The sequence below is a fragment of the Lonchura striata genome, chromosome 33 (assembly GCF_046129695.1).
Source record: "Lonchura striata isolate bLonStr1 chromosome 33, bLonStr1.mat, whole genome shotgun sequence".
NCBI classification, from domain to species: domain Eukaryota; kingdom Metazoa; phylum Chordata; class Aves; order Passeriformes; family Estrildidae; genus Lonchura; species Lonchura striata.
This window is the reverse complement of record NC_134635.1, coordinates 2,994,999-3,009,520: the sequence shown is the minus strand read 5'-3', so window position 1 is coordinate 3,009,520 and position 14,522 is coordinate 2,994,999. Positions and strand designations below refer to the sequence as shown.

The window sequence follows — 14,522 nt, the reverse complement described above, 5'->3', positions numbered from 1 at the left end:
CCTCCCCGATTTTCCCAGGGTATTCCCAGGAGAACGGTGCCTGCTCGGGTCTGGGGGTGGGAATTAGGGGAGGAACCCCCCTGGCTTGTTCTGGGGGTGCCTGGATTGTCTCTCCCTCCCCAGTTTTCCCCACTCCGAGGTGGTCCCGGGGTTTTCCTGGAGAACAGGACCTGGTGGGAGCTGGGGGGGGGAACTGGGGGGTGCTGGGGACCCCCCCCCAGCCTCGCTGGAGTCGGATGGAGCAGAAGGAGCCCTTGACTGGAGCCCCCTCCCCACTCTCCCCAGGATTTTCCTGCTGCGGCCGTGGGGCAGTCCCAGAGTGGGAATTTTGGGGGGCTCGGAGCCCTCGACAGCGACAGTCCGGAGGGTCCGTGGGGGCGGGCAGCGCCCGGACGGAGCCCCCCGCCCGCTTTTCCCGGGGTTTTCCGGGAGAACAGCGGCGCCGGCGTCTGCAGGCAGGGGCTGGGGGGGTCACGGCGCCGGCCCCCCGCCCCGGGGCGCCGCAGCTCCCTCCAGCCGGGTCCGGGCGCCGGTGCCCGCCGGCCCCGGGGCTCTGCCGGGGTTCAGCGGGAGCGCAGCGGGCGGCGGGGCCCGGGGGCGGCGGGGGCGGCGCGGGGCTCCCCCGGGCTCACTGGAGGCGGTCGGAGCGGAAGGAGTCCTCGACGGCGGGGTCGGTGAGCAGCGCGCAGGGGTCGCTCAGCATGCTCAGCCCGTCCAGCGTCAGGGGCTCGATGCGCAGCTCCTCCTCCAGCCCCCCCAGCGACCCCCCCTCCACCTCGAAGCCCGGGACCCCCGCCAGCGCCGTCGTGATCTCCTTGGACAGCCCCGGGGGGGAGTCGCCTGCGGGGAAGGCCGGGGGGACACACGGGGGTCGGCCTCGGGGCCACACACCCCGAGCCCTCACCCACCTCCCGTGACACCCCCGAGCCCCCAGCCCGCCCCTTGTGCCCCCTCCCGAGCCCCCGGCGCACCCACCCAGCTGTGACACCCCAGAGACCCCCCGAGCACCCCACGGAGCCCCCACCTGTGAAGATGATGTTGGGGATGGGGCCGTGGCGGCTGCAGTTGCTCAGGTTTGGGCGGTTCAGGCCTGGGGGGTCGTAGCCCCCCTCGCTCGGGGGGTAACTCAGGGCCCCCAGCTCCTCGGGGAACCCTCCGCTGTTGCCGGGGGGGCTCTCCCCGATCCCGAACTGCTCCAGCTGTGGGGAGTGACACGTCAGCAGAGACCCCCGCGGAGCCTCCCCTGCCCCCTTCCCCACCCTGGTGACCCCCCCAGAGGGTCTGCACCCCACGCCCCCCACGCAGGGTCCCCTGCCCCATTTTCCCCCCCAGCAGGGACCGTCCCCCCGTGCCCCCCACGCCCCGTGCCCCACTCACGCTGCCCAGGCCGAAGTCGCTGGGGGGCTGCGCCAGGGGCTGCCCCAGGGCGGCGCCGGGGGCGTAGGGGGGGTTGTAGGGGCGCGGGGGCGGCGCGGGCGCCCGCGGCGCGGGCTGGGAGCCCAGCAGCATCCCCGGCTGGCCGTAGGGGTAGGGCGGCAGCCGCTGCTCCGCCGGCAGCTTGCTGGTGTCCAGGGGGACGCCCTGCAGAGACAGCGGGGAGGGGAGCGGGGTCAGCGCGGCCCCCCGAGCGTGGGGGGCTCCCCCAGCCCCCCCGGCGCAGGCGGCGGGAGCCGGCCCCGAGACCCCCAAACTCAGCCACGGCTGCACCCGGACCCGGCGCGGGCCGGGACCCCTCTGAGGGGAGGGGGCCTGGAAGGGACACGGGGGTCCCCCCCATGGGGGAGTGGGGGTGAGGGGGGCCCTGGGGTGTGGGTGAGATGAGGATGGAAACGAGACGAGAAGTGAAGGGCAGGAGGAGGGGAAAGGGGAGGAGGGCGAGGAAGAGGAGGATGAAGACAGAGGACAAAGATGAGGTCCAAGACGAGGACGAGGATGGGGAAGAGGAGGAAGAGAAGGTAGAAAAAGACAAAGAGGAGGAGCACGAGAAGGATGAGAAGGAGGACGGGGCAGAGGCCGAGGAGGGAGGGGAAAGGAGGAAAAGGAGGAGGAGGAGGCCGAGGAAGAGGAGGCGGCGGCGCTGGAGCGTGGGGACGATGCGTACCTGGGTGATGGAGGACAATGTGGGTGACATTGTTGGTGAGAACTGTTTGGGGTGCTGCCGTCTGCAGTCGCCGGCCACGGGCAGGGACAGGGGGCTGAGCGGGACCCGCCGGCGCGGCGAGGTGGCCGCGAAGGAGCCCCCCAGCCCCGAGGGCAGGCTGGGGTTGCTGGGCGAGGACTGGAGGGGCTGGCTGCGGGGGGACGTGGGCAGCGAGGGGTTGGAGAGCGAGGAGGACAGGGAGGAAGGCAGGGACTGGTTGGAGAGAGAGGAGGGGATGGAGGAGCTGCTGTGGGAGGACTGGAGCGAGGGGTTGCTGAGGGAGGCCTGGAGCGAGGGGCTGCGCAGGGAGGCCTGGAGGTTGGGATTGCTCAGGGAGGACTGCAGGGACGGGTTACTCAGGGAGCTCTGCAGAGGTGAGGGGAGTCCTGTGGGGACAAAAACAGAGAGCACCGTTACCCCGGCACGGCCCCAGCCCCGGGACGGCCCGGGCGGGGCTCCCGGGGCACGGAGGGGGACGGAGGGGCACGGAGCGACCAAAACGATGGAGACGGACACATGGACGGACACACACCCCGGGCGGGGGGACAGCGGCGTGAGGGGGCACCGGGGTGGGAGATGGGCTCCTCCCAGACCCCTGACACCGTCAGACCCCCGGGAATGAGAGCCGGGCTCCCCCCAGGCCCCCACAACTGCACTGAACCCTGCAGGGCAACAGGGTGGGAGCTGGGCTCCCCCCACACGCCCACAGGAGCCCCAGATCCATCGGAGCCCACCCCCACCCCACTCCGGAGTGCCGAGGCTCCATCCCAGAGCGGGATTCCTGGAGCTGCCGGCTGCTGCCACAGCCACCCCAGGACACCTCCTGCCGGGGTCGGGTCCTTGTGTCCCCCTCTCTGCCGGCCGAGGCTCCGTGTCCCCCACACCAGCTCCCAGCGCTGGGACCCTCTCAGGCCCCCCGTGTGCCCCCACTGCAGGGGGGGCTCCTGGCTCACCTGGGGGGTCGTAGCCCAGCCCGACGCCGCCGGTGCCGCTGATGCCCAGGTGGGTCATGGTGGTGGCCAAGTTGGAGGTGCTGCTGCCCCCGCTCAGGGGCGGGTACGGGGCCTCCTCAGGGTCCAGGGGCGTGGGCAGGGGGGACGGGAAGTGCAGCGTGGTCAGGTCGGGCAGGGACCCCCCCGTGTTGAGGGCCGAGGGCATGAGGGGCACGTTGGCAGGTTGATCCGGGGATGGGAATATGCTGGGGGAGTGGGGAGAGACAGGATCAGGGCAGGAGCGGGGCTGCTCCCCCAGCAGCCCGTGCCCAGTGCCCCCCAGTGCCCCCCACCCTGCTCCAGCCCCTCCCAGCACCCCCCTGCCTCTGAACACCCCCTCCCCAGCACCCCTTCCCTACCAGCCCCTCCCAGCACTCACTGGATTCCCGGGACCTCGCAGGAGCGCGGCCGGGCCGAGGAGGATGAGAGCTGTGGGACCAAAGAACGAGTGAGGCCAGGCCAGGCCCAGGGCTGGGGGACACAGGGAGGACACGGGGGACACGGGGGGACACAGGGAGGACACAGGGGGGACACAGGGGGGACACGGAGGACACAGGGAGGACACGGGGGGACACAGGGGGACACAGAGGACACGGGGGGACACGGGGGGGACACAGGGAGGACACAGGGGGGACACAGGGGGGACACGGGGGGACACGGGGGGGACACGGGGGGGACACAGGGGGACACAGGGGGACACAGGGGGACACAGCCACCCACCTTCTTGGTGTCCCAGGGCTTCAGCGAGTGCTTGTTGTCGTCGAAGTTCTCTTCGATGGGAGGCACTTGGAAAAGAAACACTGGGGAGGGGACGGGGGGTCAGTGGGAGCAGGGGACGCAGGGGGGCGGCCATCACAGCCCCCCCGGCACGGAGAGGGCACGGCCGGGTGGGTGCCAGGCTCACCTTTGCTATCCGAGTCCCCGTCCAGGAAACCTGTGGGGGAGCAGGAGGGTCAGGGCAGCACAGAGGGCAGGGGGCTGCCCTGGGACCCCCCCAGAAGGTTTGGGGGCGCGGGGGGAGCTCACCGGCGCGGCGGCCGGGGGGCGGCCCGGCCTGCGAGGGGCCCAGGTAGGCGTCCTGGGGCGCGGGGTTCATCACGCTCGTGTGCAGCGCCGAGTCGGAATTCGTCCTGGCAACGGGGAGAGCCGCCTGCAGCCGGGCTGGGCCCCGGCCCCCACCCCACTGACAGCCCCCAGCCCCACCCCAGCCATTCCTGTGCCCCCTCCCCACGGGGGTCCCTCTCCCTGTGCGCCCAGAGCGGCTCTGCTCCCACTCCTGCGGCGTGGGGGGACAAGGGGACCGCCCTGGGGACCCTTTAGGGGCTGGGGGCACCCGGGCTGCTCCCAATGAGCTGTTCCAAGGCTGAGGATGGCAGGGAAGGGTTGGGAAAAGGCCGCTGGGACGAATGACAAAGGGACATTGTTCAGCTGTGGCACAGGGGACCCCTCCAGCGCGGGGCCCCGAGGGGAGTCGGGGCCACCTTGTCCCCAGGGGGGTCCTGGGGCCTCCCCAGGGGTCCCCAGGGCCACCTCCTCAGCAGGGGTCCCTAGGAAGGGCTGGACCCTGGCAGGGGAACAGGGAGAAAACGGAATAAATCCACCCATTACCTGTTGAGAGCTGAGGGAAGCCGGAATAAATGTCCTTTTTCCATGGGGAAATTGTTCCAGGGCATGGTCCTGAGGAGGGAGAAAGTGGGATCAGGGGAGGCAGGGAGCCCCGCAGTGATCCACGGGCCCGTTACCCCGTTCCCTGACACGGGAGGGCTGGGAACGGCAGGGGGATGGGATGGGGACAGGGACACGGCTGTCCCAGTCCCTACTGGGACAGCCAGTCAGGCTGTCCCAGCCCATACTGGGACAGAGACACTCCAGGGATGGAGCTGCAGCTCGGACCTGTCACCTGTCCCTGGGGATTGCCCTCAGCCAGACCCCTCTTCTAAATGAAATTCCTGGATGAAATTCCTGGATGAAATTCCTCCTCAACCCTCGACTTTGTGGGACAATCCCAGCACTTTGAGAGGCAGAAGCTTCTCCCACCCCTCTCCCAGCGCTCCCCTCTGCCTCCATCCCAGTTCCCAGGATGGCATGGATGAAATTCTTCCTGGATGAAATTCCTGGATGAAATTCCTCCTGAAACCCCCACTTTGTGGGACAATCTCAAAATCTGAGAGGCAGAAGCTTCTCCCACCCCTCTCCCAGTGTTCCCCTCTGCCTCCATCCCAGTTCCCAGGATGGCATGGATGAAATTCTTCCTGGATGAAATTCCTGGATGAAATTCCTCCTGAAACCCCCGCTTTGTGGGACAATCTCAAAATCTGAGAGGCAGGAGCTTCCCCCCACCCCTCTCCCTGCGCTCCCCTCTGCCTCCATCCCAGTTCCCAAGAACGGTGCCTGTGCTGGAGCCTCTCCCACTCCCGACCCTCCGGGATGGGAACAGCATGGGAACAGGATGGGAACGGGCTCCCAGGCTGCAGGGACAGCAGGAATTACCTCCTCCAGCTGGGCTCGGGCGGAGGCGACAGGTAGGTGGGTCCGTAGGGAGAGCTGTCGATGTGGGGGCGCGTTAAGGACCACACGGGCAGCTCCCGAATCCCGCGGGAAGGGCGGGAGCAGCGGGGCAGCGCGGGGCCCACGGGACAAAGGATATCTGCCGGACGTAGCGGCGCAGCGGGGACATCATCCGGCGCGGGTCCCGCTGCACGCGCTCCACCAGCCCGTGGTGCCGCGTGCTCCGCGTGGAATCCAGCGGCGACGGGCCCTGCGGGGAGGGGGACGGCAGAGGGGCTCGGCACCGGCTCCCGAGCGCGGGAGGGGGTGAAGGGATGGGGGAACGTCCGTCCCCAGGCCCCCGGCCCCGCCGTGGAGTCACCTGGAAGTCGGGAACGCCGGTGCCGATCTGGTTGACGTTGGGCAGGGAGCCGCTGTAGAAGGGCCCCCGGCTGTGGGCCAGACGCAGCTTCTGCGCCTGCAGCTGTGGGGACACGGGGGGACACGGGGGGACGTGTCAGGGGGTGTCACAACCCGCCCCTCACGGCGCCCCGGGATGCGCAGGCTCCCCCTTCCCGCACAGCGGGGACGATCCAGGTCCGGCCTCTTCCCGCAGGCAGAGCGGGACGGATGAGGGTCAGGATCCCGAGCGGGGAGCCCTGCTCCACGCTCCCGGAGGAGAGGCTGGGCCCGGCAGCCCCTGCGTCCCCCCTGTCCCGGCCTGGCTCCGGGCTCAGCCCATCCCCACGCATCCAGAGGGATTTCCACGCTCCCGGAGGAGAGGCTGGGCCCGGCAGCCCCTGCGTCCCCCCTGTCCCCACCAGGCTCCAGGCTCAGCCCAACCCCACAGATCCAGAGGGATTTCCACGCTCCTGGAGCAGAGGCTGGGCCTGGCAGCCCCTGCGTCCCCCCTGTCCCCGGGCTCAGCCCATCCCCACGCATCCAGAGGGATTTCCACGCTCCCGGAGGAGAGGCTGGGCCTGGCAGCCCCTGCGTCCCCCCTGTCCCCACCAGGCTCCGGGCTCAGCCCATCCCCACGGATCCAGAGGGATTTCCACGCTCCTGGAGCAGAGGCTGGGCCCGGCAGCCCCTGCATTCCCCCTGTCCCGGCCTGGCTCCGGGCTCAGCCCATCCCCACGGATCCAGAGGGATTTTCCACCTCATCCACACCAAGGCCATCCCGGAGATTCCAGCGCGGAGCGGGACTCAAGGCCGGGGACGGAGCCACAGCAGAGCACGGCGGGAGATAACGGGATCCCAAAAACACCCGGGATTCCCGGGACAGGGAACAGCCCCCACCACCCCTCCAGCACCGGGGGATGGCCCAATCCCCCCATCCTGATGGAGCAGAGCTCTCCTGATCAAACCAACCCACAGGGAGGAAGCATTTTCCTGGGCTAAACCCACACAAATCCCCTCTCCCTCTGGAGCTGGGGGTCCCTGGGGTCCCAAGAGCTGCTGCTCCTCAGCGCCTGGAGAAGCCCCAGGGAAAGAGAAGCTGAAGCCCAAAAAACAGCTGAGAAACGGGAAAGACCAAATTCCTGAGCGTAAAACCACGGAAATCCAGATCCAGAGGGAAAAACAAGGGAAACAACCCAAAAACCCAGGAGATTTAGGCAGCAGCTGGCGGGATTAGCGCCCGGAGCTGCGCTGGGGCTTAAGGTCTTGGGATGGAGCACTGAGCTCCGAGCCAGGATCCCTGCGGGAGCCTGGAACCCGGGAGCAGCTCCCAAAGAGCCGGGAAAAGCTCCAGGAACCACGGAGCAAAGCTCGGGGGGCTGCGGATCCCACACGTGGGGAACGGAGCCGCAGGAACCGGGGATGAGGGAAGGAATTCCCAGAGAAGCCATCCCAGAGAGGGATCAGGGGGTGAATTCCCGGAGGAGAGATTCCAGGCAGGGATCAGGACAGCCCCGCTGCACATTAACCAGCTGTTTGCTCTGCAAACACGGTGGAGGCTTCCCAAAATCCCTGGGGATGGAAGCAGGCAGAGGATCCGGCCCGTTCCCAAACTCTCCAGGGATGCTCCACCCCATTCCTAAACTCTCCAGGAAGGGACAGAAAGGTCCGGCCCATCCCCGAACTCTCCAAGGATGTCACTGTCACTGTGACATCCCAAATCCCAGGTCCCCGCAGAGCCGGGAGCCACGGGGCTCTCCTAGTGGAAAATTCCTGGTTTTTAAAGCTCTGCTGGGTATTCCCTGGATCGTCCCAGGCCCGGAGCGGGCCCCATCCCCTGGAGGGGCCTCTCCGTGTGTCCCCGGATTCCACACTCCACATCCTCGCTCCTCCATCCTGCAGCTTTGCTGGGAAGGACCGAATTCCACCAAACCCCGGGGTGGCGGACACGAAATTCCCCCAGGTTCCGGGAGGCAATTCCTGACCGTGCTTTTAGGAAAGCACATCTGGAGCACTCCCGGCCTTCCCGATTCCCCGAGATCCCTCGAGGGAGGCCAGCATTCGCTCTTCCCGGAGCTGCCGAGCGGGATTTATCCCAGATCCCATCCCGGGAGCGGCTCCCTGCCTTGGCCGGGTCCAAACGAGCCCAGCCTGAGCATCTCCGAGGGTCCCGGGCACAGGGACAGAGCCGCAGCTTTGCGGAGGGGACAGGGGTGGGATCCCAGCGATCAGGGATCCTCTTCCCAGCCCGATCCCGGGGGCGGCACGCGGGACACGCCGGGATCCACCGGAACCCCCTCCTCAAAATCCTCACAGCCCCCTCCGACACCCCCAAACCCTTCAGAGCCCTCCCGGACCCTGCTACCCCCAACCCAAATTCTTCAGAGCACCCCTCGACGCCCCAAACTCCGCCCCAACACCTTCGCAGCCTCCCCGGTGCGCCCTAACCCCCTCCCCAAATCCATCACCGCCCCCATCCCCTCACGGCCCCCCCAGCCCCCCACACCCTCGGCCCCGCGTCCCCTCACGACCCCCCCCAAATCACGGCCCCCGCCAGCTCCTCAAGACCCCCCTGAGCCCCTCACGACTCCCCCCGGCCCGCAGCGCCTCCGCCCCGGTGCCCCCAGCCCCTCACGGCCCCTCCGCCCCGGCCCCCCCCGCCCCGCGGCGCATCCGGCGCGGCGGCCCGTCCTCACCCGTGTGGAGCAGATCTCCATCATGACCTCCTCGAAGGCCGCGGTCTCCTCCGCCTGCCGCTGCTTCTGCAGCGCGATCTTCTCGCTGAACTTGCGCGGGTTGGACGCACCGGCGCCGGCCGAGGGTCCCGCGCCGGGCCCGGGCCCGGCCCCCGCGCCCGCCGCCGCCATCTTCCCCGCTCCGCCGCTCCGCCGCCGCCGCCGCGCGCGGCACGCCGGGACCTGTAGTTCCGCTGGTAGCGCCAACTGCAGGCTGTGCTGGGTGTCTGCACTACAACTCCCAGCGGCGCGTGCGGGCGCTACGCAGGGAGCGCTGGGAAACGGAGGCACCGGGTTAAGAGGAACGCAGCGGTGAGGGAGGGAGGGACTACAAATCCCGGAGGGCAGCGCGCGGAGAGAGCGCGGGGCGGGGCGGGGCCGCCGGAGGGGGCGTGGCCTGCGGCCGCGAGGAGAATGGGGCGAAGGACGGAGGGGCTCTGAAATGGGGGGGGGGGGCTCTGGGGTACGGCGGGACCACCCCCGCCCCGAGCCCGGGAACAGAGCAGACACCCCCACACCCGAAATTAGGGGGAACCAGACTCCCCCCGCCCATATATCCCGGGGGGTGCGCGGGGGACACTGCGACACGCACCCCCAATTCCATCCCACCCGCCCAGGCAGAGGCAGCACTTTCGGGTTCAGTCCTTTATTTGCTTCATCCAACACCCCCAAATCCGGGGGAGTCCGTAAGGGCACTTGTGGTTATGGGGGGGACACTCACCCCTCCCAGGGTCCTGAGGGGGGGGGGGTCACAGCACCGATCCATTGTGCAGATGGGGAAACTGAGGCACAGCGCTGAGAGAGGCACTTTGGCACTTCGGAACACGGGGTGCAGGGTGCAAGAACGAGAACGGGGAATCCCAGGCCAGGCGGGGTCTCCCCTTGAGAAAGAGGACAGTTTAGACAGGGAAACTGAGGCACAGAGACGGGAGAGGCACTTTGGCACTTCGGAAAGGAGGACGCGGGGGGGGGCACATGAATTCCGCGGGATTCTCCGAGCCCGGCGTGCGGATCCCGGGCCGGCGGATCTCATCCCTTGACGAAGAGGATGGCGCTGACCAGCGCGAAGCCGGCGAGGATCAGGATGACCTTGGGGATGCGATTTCGGGGCGCTCCCAGCTCCTGGGGCAGAATCTCCAGGAAGGTGACGAAGAGGAAGGTGCCGGCTGCCAGCCCCTCCAGCACGGCCCGGCACAGGCGCTGCCGCGGCCCCGCGCCCGCCGCCAGCGCCGTGCCCACGCCGACGCCCAGCGGGGACATGAGCGCCAGCAGCACGAGGCACGAGGCCACGGCGGGCGGGCGCAGGCGGCTCCGCAGCAGCTCCAGCGAGAGGCCGAAGGCCACGGCGCCCTTGTGCAGCAGCAGGGCCAGCAGCACCCGCAGCGCGGCCGCGTCGCCCTGGCGCAGGCCCAGCGCCAGGCCCTCCAGCACCGCGTGCAGCGCCAGCGCCAGCGCCAGCGCCGCCGCCCGCAGCGCGCCAGGACCGCCGCCGGCCGCCGGCACCGAGCCCACCGGGCCCACCGGGCCGCCGGGCAACGCGGCCTGGATGGAGCCGCTGGGCAGCAGCGCCCGCGACTCCTCGGGAGGCTCGGCCAGCTCCCGCTGCGCCAGCGTCGCCTGCTCCAGCACCAGCACCAGGAAGAAGCCCATGGCCAGGATGAACTCCGGCAGGGGGAACTGCAGCTGCGGGAGGGGGGGGTCAGTGCCAAGGGGAAGCTGCGGCCGATGAGGATCTTTCCATGCGTCATGTGGGGCACAAGGGGCTCCTGGCACCACGGGGGGACGTTGTCACCATCCCGGGGACGTTGCCACCGTTCCAGCTGCTCCGCTGGCACCGGGCTGGCCCTGCTGTCCCTGTCCCTACTGTCCATTCCGTGCTGCCCCAGCCCCTCTGTCCTTCCCCATCCTCAATGTCCTCAGCGCCCCATTCTCACTGTCCGTCTTCTGTCCTTGTCCCTCTGTCACTGTCCCTCCCCTGTCCCCATTCCCTCCCCTCCAGCCCCTTTCCCAGCAGCCGGAGCTGCTGACCCCGATGCCGGGGACAGGGACACCCGTGGGGACAGGGACAGGGGCGGGTCCCCGGGGTGTCCCGGGGGTCTCACCGTGATGCGCAGCCCCTCCAGCGCCGCAGCGATGCTGCCCAGGTAGTCAGGCAGGAGGTCGAGCAGGAAGGTGCCCATGAAAACGCCGCCCGAGAAGCAGCTCACGAGGCTGAGCATGGGGCTGCGGGGGTCTGGGGGGGGAAATTTGGGGGCTGAGACCCCAAACAGACCCTCCCCCCTCAGCCCTCCCTTGGGGACAGCCCTGAGGTGGGGACAGCCCTGGTCCCAGCCTGCTCCAGACCCTCGGGAACCCTGAGACCCCCCAAACTCCATGAGCCCCCCCACTCCACAATCCCCTCGGGGATCCCCCTCAAACCCCCGAGCCCCCATTCCCCGGGACCCCCCGGACCACCGAGACCCCCCCCCACCACCATTCCCGTTACCGGGGGGCTGTCGGAAGCACCAGAGGGGTGCGAGGCCGCAGGCGAGGGGCAGCAGCAGCAGCATCACCAGCGACCCCAACTTCACGCCCAGCCCGGGCGGGGGCTGCGGGGCCGCCCCGGGGCTCCAGGCCAGCGCGGCCCCGGTCCCGGTGTCCATCGTGCTCCCGGAGCTCAGCGCCCGCCGCCGGGGAAGCTCCGAGCCGCGCTGCGCATCCTCGGGAAGCGGGGCTGCAACGGGACGGGCCGGTCAGAGCCGCCCCCCGGCCCCGGTGACTCACCCGGCGCCGACCCCCCCGCCCGGGGGCCCCGGGACGCGGACAGGGCGGCGGGGAGGGACCGGAGAGGGGGACCGGGACGGGGAACTCGGGAGCACAGACCGCGATAGGGGTCAAGGACCGCCACCGGGGACCACGACCGGGATCAAGGACCGGGACTCAGACTCGGATCAAGAACCGGGATTGCGAACCGGGAGCAAGGAACGGCACCGAGCGGGATCGGGAAATAAGCGCCGGGATCGGCGTTTCCGGGACGAGGGTGGGGATCGGGGTGAGGGAGGGCAGGGCGGGAGGCCGGCACCGGCACCGGCACCGGGACCCGCTCCCCCGCACTCACCGCCCGCCGCATCCCGAGCGCGTCCCGGGAACTCCGGGGGGCGGCGCCGGCCCCGCCGGCCCGGCCAATAGCGACGCGGAACCCCCGCTGGCGTCGCTGATTGACGCGCGGCGCAGCCAATGGGGAGCGAGCGCGGCCCCGCGGCCGCGGGAGCGCGCACGTGTCCGGGCGGGGCGGGGGAACCCTCCCGGTCCCCCGCGCCGCTCTCGGACGCCGTTACCGGCAGGACCCCCCCGTCCCTGCACTCCCGGAACCCGTTACCGGGGGCATCCCCCCGTTCCTCCGCCCCGAGCTCCGTTACCGGGGCTGAGGGTGGCACCGGCTCCGGTCCAGAGCCACCCGCGACCGTCCCGGAGCCCCCCCAAGCCCGGCCCCGTTTGCTGTTCCCCCGCGAGACCCTTCGGGACGCGGTACCGGGGCAGGCGCACCCCCCGCTGGCCCTGGTGCCCCGGTAGGGCGGCGGAGCCCCGCTGGGGAGGGATGATCCCGGCCCTTCCCGGCACGGGGCGGGACTTGGCTGGATTCCCCGGGATCCCGGAGATCCTGGTGCCCAGCGCCGGCACCGGGCGGAGGCGGCGGCACCACCGGGAACCGGGGAACCCCGAGGAGGGGGCGCAGGGGGCTCATCCCCGGGCGTCGGGGCACGAGGGATCCCGCGGGGGGCTCCGCAGGGAACCCCAATGGAGGCACCGGAGCTCCCGGCACCGGACGGGCTCTTCCCGGATCCCCCCTCGCTCCCGGTGCCGGTGCTGGGCTTCCAGACCTTGACGCTCCCGGAGGATGATGTGAGTGAGGCCGGGAGGGGCGCGGGCGGGCAGGACCCCCACGGGGACACCGGGATGTCCCGGGGATCCCGTCACGCGCCCCCCGGCCCGGTATCCCCGCAGGGCAGCGGAGCCGAGGAGCTGCTGGGGCTGACGGTGAACCCCGACATCGCCTGCGGCCTCGGCACCAGCCCGGAGCCCCCCCGGCCCGACGGGTCCCCCCCGGTGCTGCTGGAGGTGGTCTGTGACCTCAGCACGCCCCTGCTCCCCTCGCTGTTCCCCGGCATCCAGCTGGCCCCTCACCCCGACCCCCAGCCCCCGGTGAGTCCCTGCACCCCCGGGTCACACCGGACCCCCCCAGGTCACCCCGGACCCTCCCAGTTCACTCCCGGATCCTCCCAGTTCACCCCAGACCCCCCCAGTCCAGCCCCAGCCCCCACAGTTCACTCCCAGACCCCCCCCAGTTCACCCCTGGATCCTCCCAGTTCACTCACAGACCTCCCCAGTTCACCCCAGACCCCCCCAGTCCAGCCCCAGCCCCCACAGTTCACTCCCAGACCCCCCCCAGTTCACTCCCAGACCCCCCCCAGTTCACCCAGTCCCCCCCCAGTTCACCCCAGCCCCCCCAGTTCACCCCTGGATCCTCCCAGTTCACTCCCAGTCCCGCCAGTTCACTCCCGGACCCCCCCCAGTTCACCCCAGACCCCCCCAGTTCACCCCAGTCCCTCCCAGTCCGTCCCTGTCGCGCAGCTCCAGCTGACGGAGGAGGAGAAGCGGCTGCTGGCGCAGGAGGGGGTGACCCTGCCCGGGGAGCTGCCCCTCACCCAGGTGTGTGCGGGGACCCGGGGGGCGCGGGGGGCCGGGGGGCCACAGGAGTGACCCCACATGCCCCAGGCCGAGGAGCGGCTCCTGAAGAAGGTGCGGAGAAAGATCCGGAACAAGCAGTCGGCGCAGGACAGCCGGCGCAGGAAGAAGGAATACCTGGACGAGCTGGAGAGCAGGTGGGGCCGGCATTCCCGTTATCCCAGCTTTTCCCTTCTTATCCCGGCGTTCCCGTTATCCCACACGCCCGGGTGTGTCCCCGTCCCGGTCACTGTCCCCGTCTCTGTCCGGGCAGGGCGGCCGCGTGCTCGGCGCTGAACCAGGAGCTGCGGAAAAAGGTCCAGGAGCTGGAGACGAGTAACGGGTGAGCACGGGATGGGCACGGGATGGGCACGGAGCCGGGAAGGGGCACCAGGAGGGGCACGGAGCTCACCCCCGTTCCCGCAGGTCTCTCCTGCGGCAGCTCCAGGCGCTCATCAAGGAAACGTCCAGCAAGCCCGCGCAGACCGGCACCTGTGTCCTGGTACGGCCCCTCCGGGACCCTCCCGGGCGCCCCGGCCCCGCTCTGGGGCTCACGGCTCCCGTCCCTCCCCAGATCCTGCTCCTGTCCCTGGGGCTGATCCTGCTCCCCAGCTCCAGCCCGTTCCGCCGGGGCGGCAGCCGGGACGGCCTCGGACCCACCGGAGGTACCGGGAGCACCGGGATGGGAGTGGGGACAGCCCCGCCCGGTCCCTGCTCCCACCCATCCCATCCCTGCTCCCGCAGTGATCTCCAGGAACATCCTGACCCTGGCGCGGCGGGAGCCGGGGGCGGCTGGAGAATCCCGGTTCCCGTTCCCGCGGTGGATGTCGGGGCCGGAGCCGGGATCCCGTGTGGAGGACGGAGCCCGGGCGGGGCCTGGGGATGGGATTCCCACCCCCCAGGGGGATCCAGGCTCCAATTCCTCCCGGCAGGACACGGGGACAGGGACGTGGGGACATGGGGAGGAGATGTGACTGGGAGGCCTCAGGAACGGGGAACACTCCAGAATAAACCCACACTCTGTTTGCACCCCGTGGAATGCTGGGGGGTCGGGAATGGGGGGAA

The 14,522-nt window shown here is 70.2% G+C and overlaps 3 protein-coding genes across 3 annotated transcripts; 1 reads left to right on the top strand and 2 right to left on the bottom strand.

Moving 5' to 3' along the window:
• Positions 1–628: 628 nt before the first annotated feature.
• On the bottom strand, positions 629–8,885 carry CRTC2 (CREB regulated transcription coactivator 2). Its single transcript, XM_077789319.1, has 14 exons — positions 8,715–8,885; positions 6,002–6,103; positions 5,780–5,890; positions 5,623–5,684; positions 4,741–4,809; positions 4,159–4,262; positions 4,037–4,066; positions 3,853–3,932; positions 3,512–3,561; positions 3,094–3,338; positions 2,102–2,526; positions 1,453–1,581; positions 1,025–1,073; positions 629–840 (listed from the first exon to the last, which is right to left on the bottom strand). Exons 1-14 carry the CDS (start codon positions 8,883–8,885, stop codon positions 629–631), a joined length of 1,839 nt encoding a protein of 612 aa, XP_077645445.1.
• Positions 8,886–9,383: 498 nt separating this feature from the next.
• On the bottom strand, positions 9,384–11,395 carry SLC39A1 (solute carrier family 39 member 1). Its single transcript, XM_021542066.3, has 3 exons — positions 11,239–11,395; positions 10,856–10,986; positions 9,384–10,436 (listed from the first exon to the last, which is right to left on the bottom strand). The coding sequence occupies exons 1-3, from the start codon at positions 11,393–11,395 to the stop codon at positions 9,783–9,785; spliced, it is 942 nt and encodes a 313-aa protein (XP_021397741.2). The 3' UTR covers positions 9,384–9,782.
• Positions 11,396–12,495: 1,100 nt separating this feature from the next.
• Positions 12,496–14,479, top strand: CREB3L4 (cAMP responsive element binding protein 3 like 4). The gene is made up of 8 exons (XM_077789351.1): positions 12,496–12,635; positions 12,738–12,935; positions 13,317–13,442; positions 13,509–13,615; positions 13,732–13,800; positions 13,884–13,959; positions 14,032–14,122; positions 14,202–14,479. Exons 1-8 carry the CDS (start codon positions 12,531–12,533, stop codon positions 14,429–14,431), a joined length of 1,002 nt encoding a protein of 333 aa, XP_077645477.1. The 5' UTR covers positions 12,496–12,530; the 3' UTR covers positions 14,432–14,479.
• The last annotated feature ends 43 nt before the right edge of the window (positions 14,480–14,522 follow it).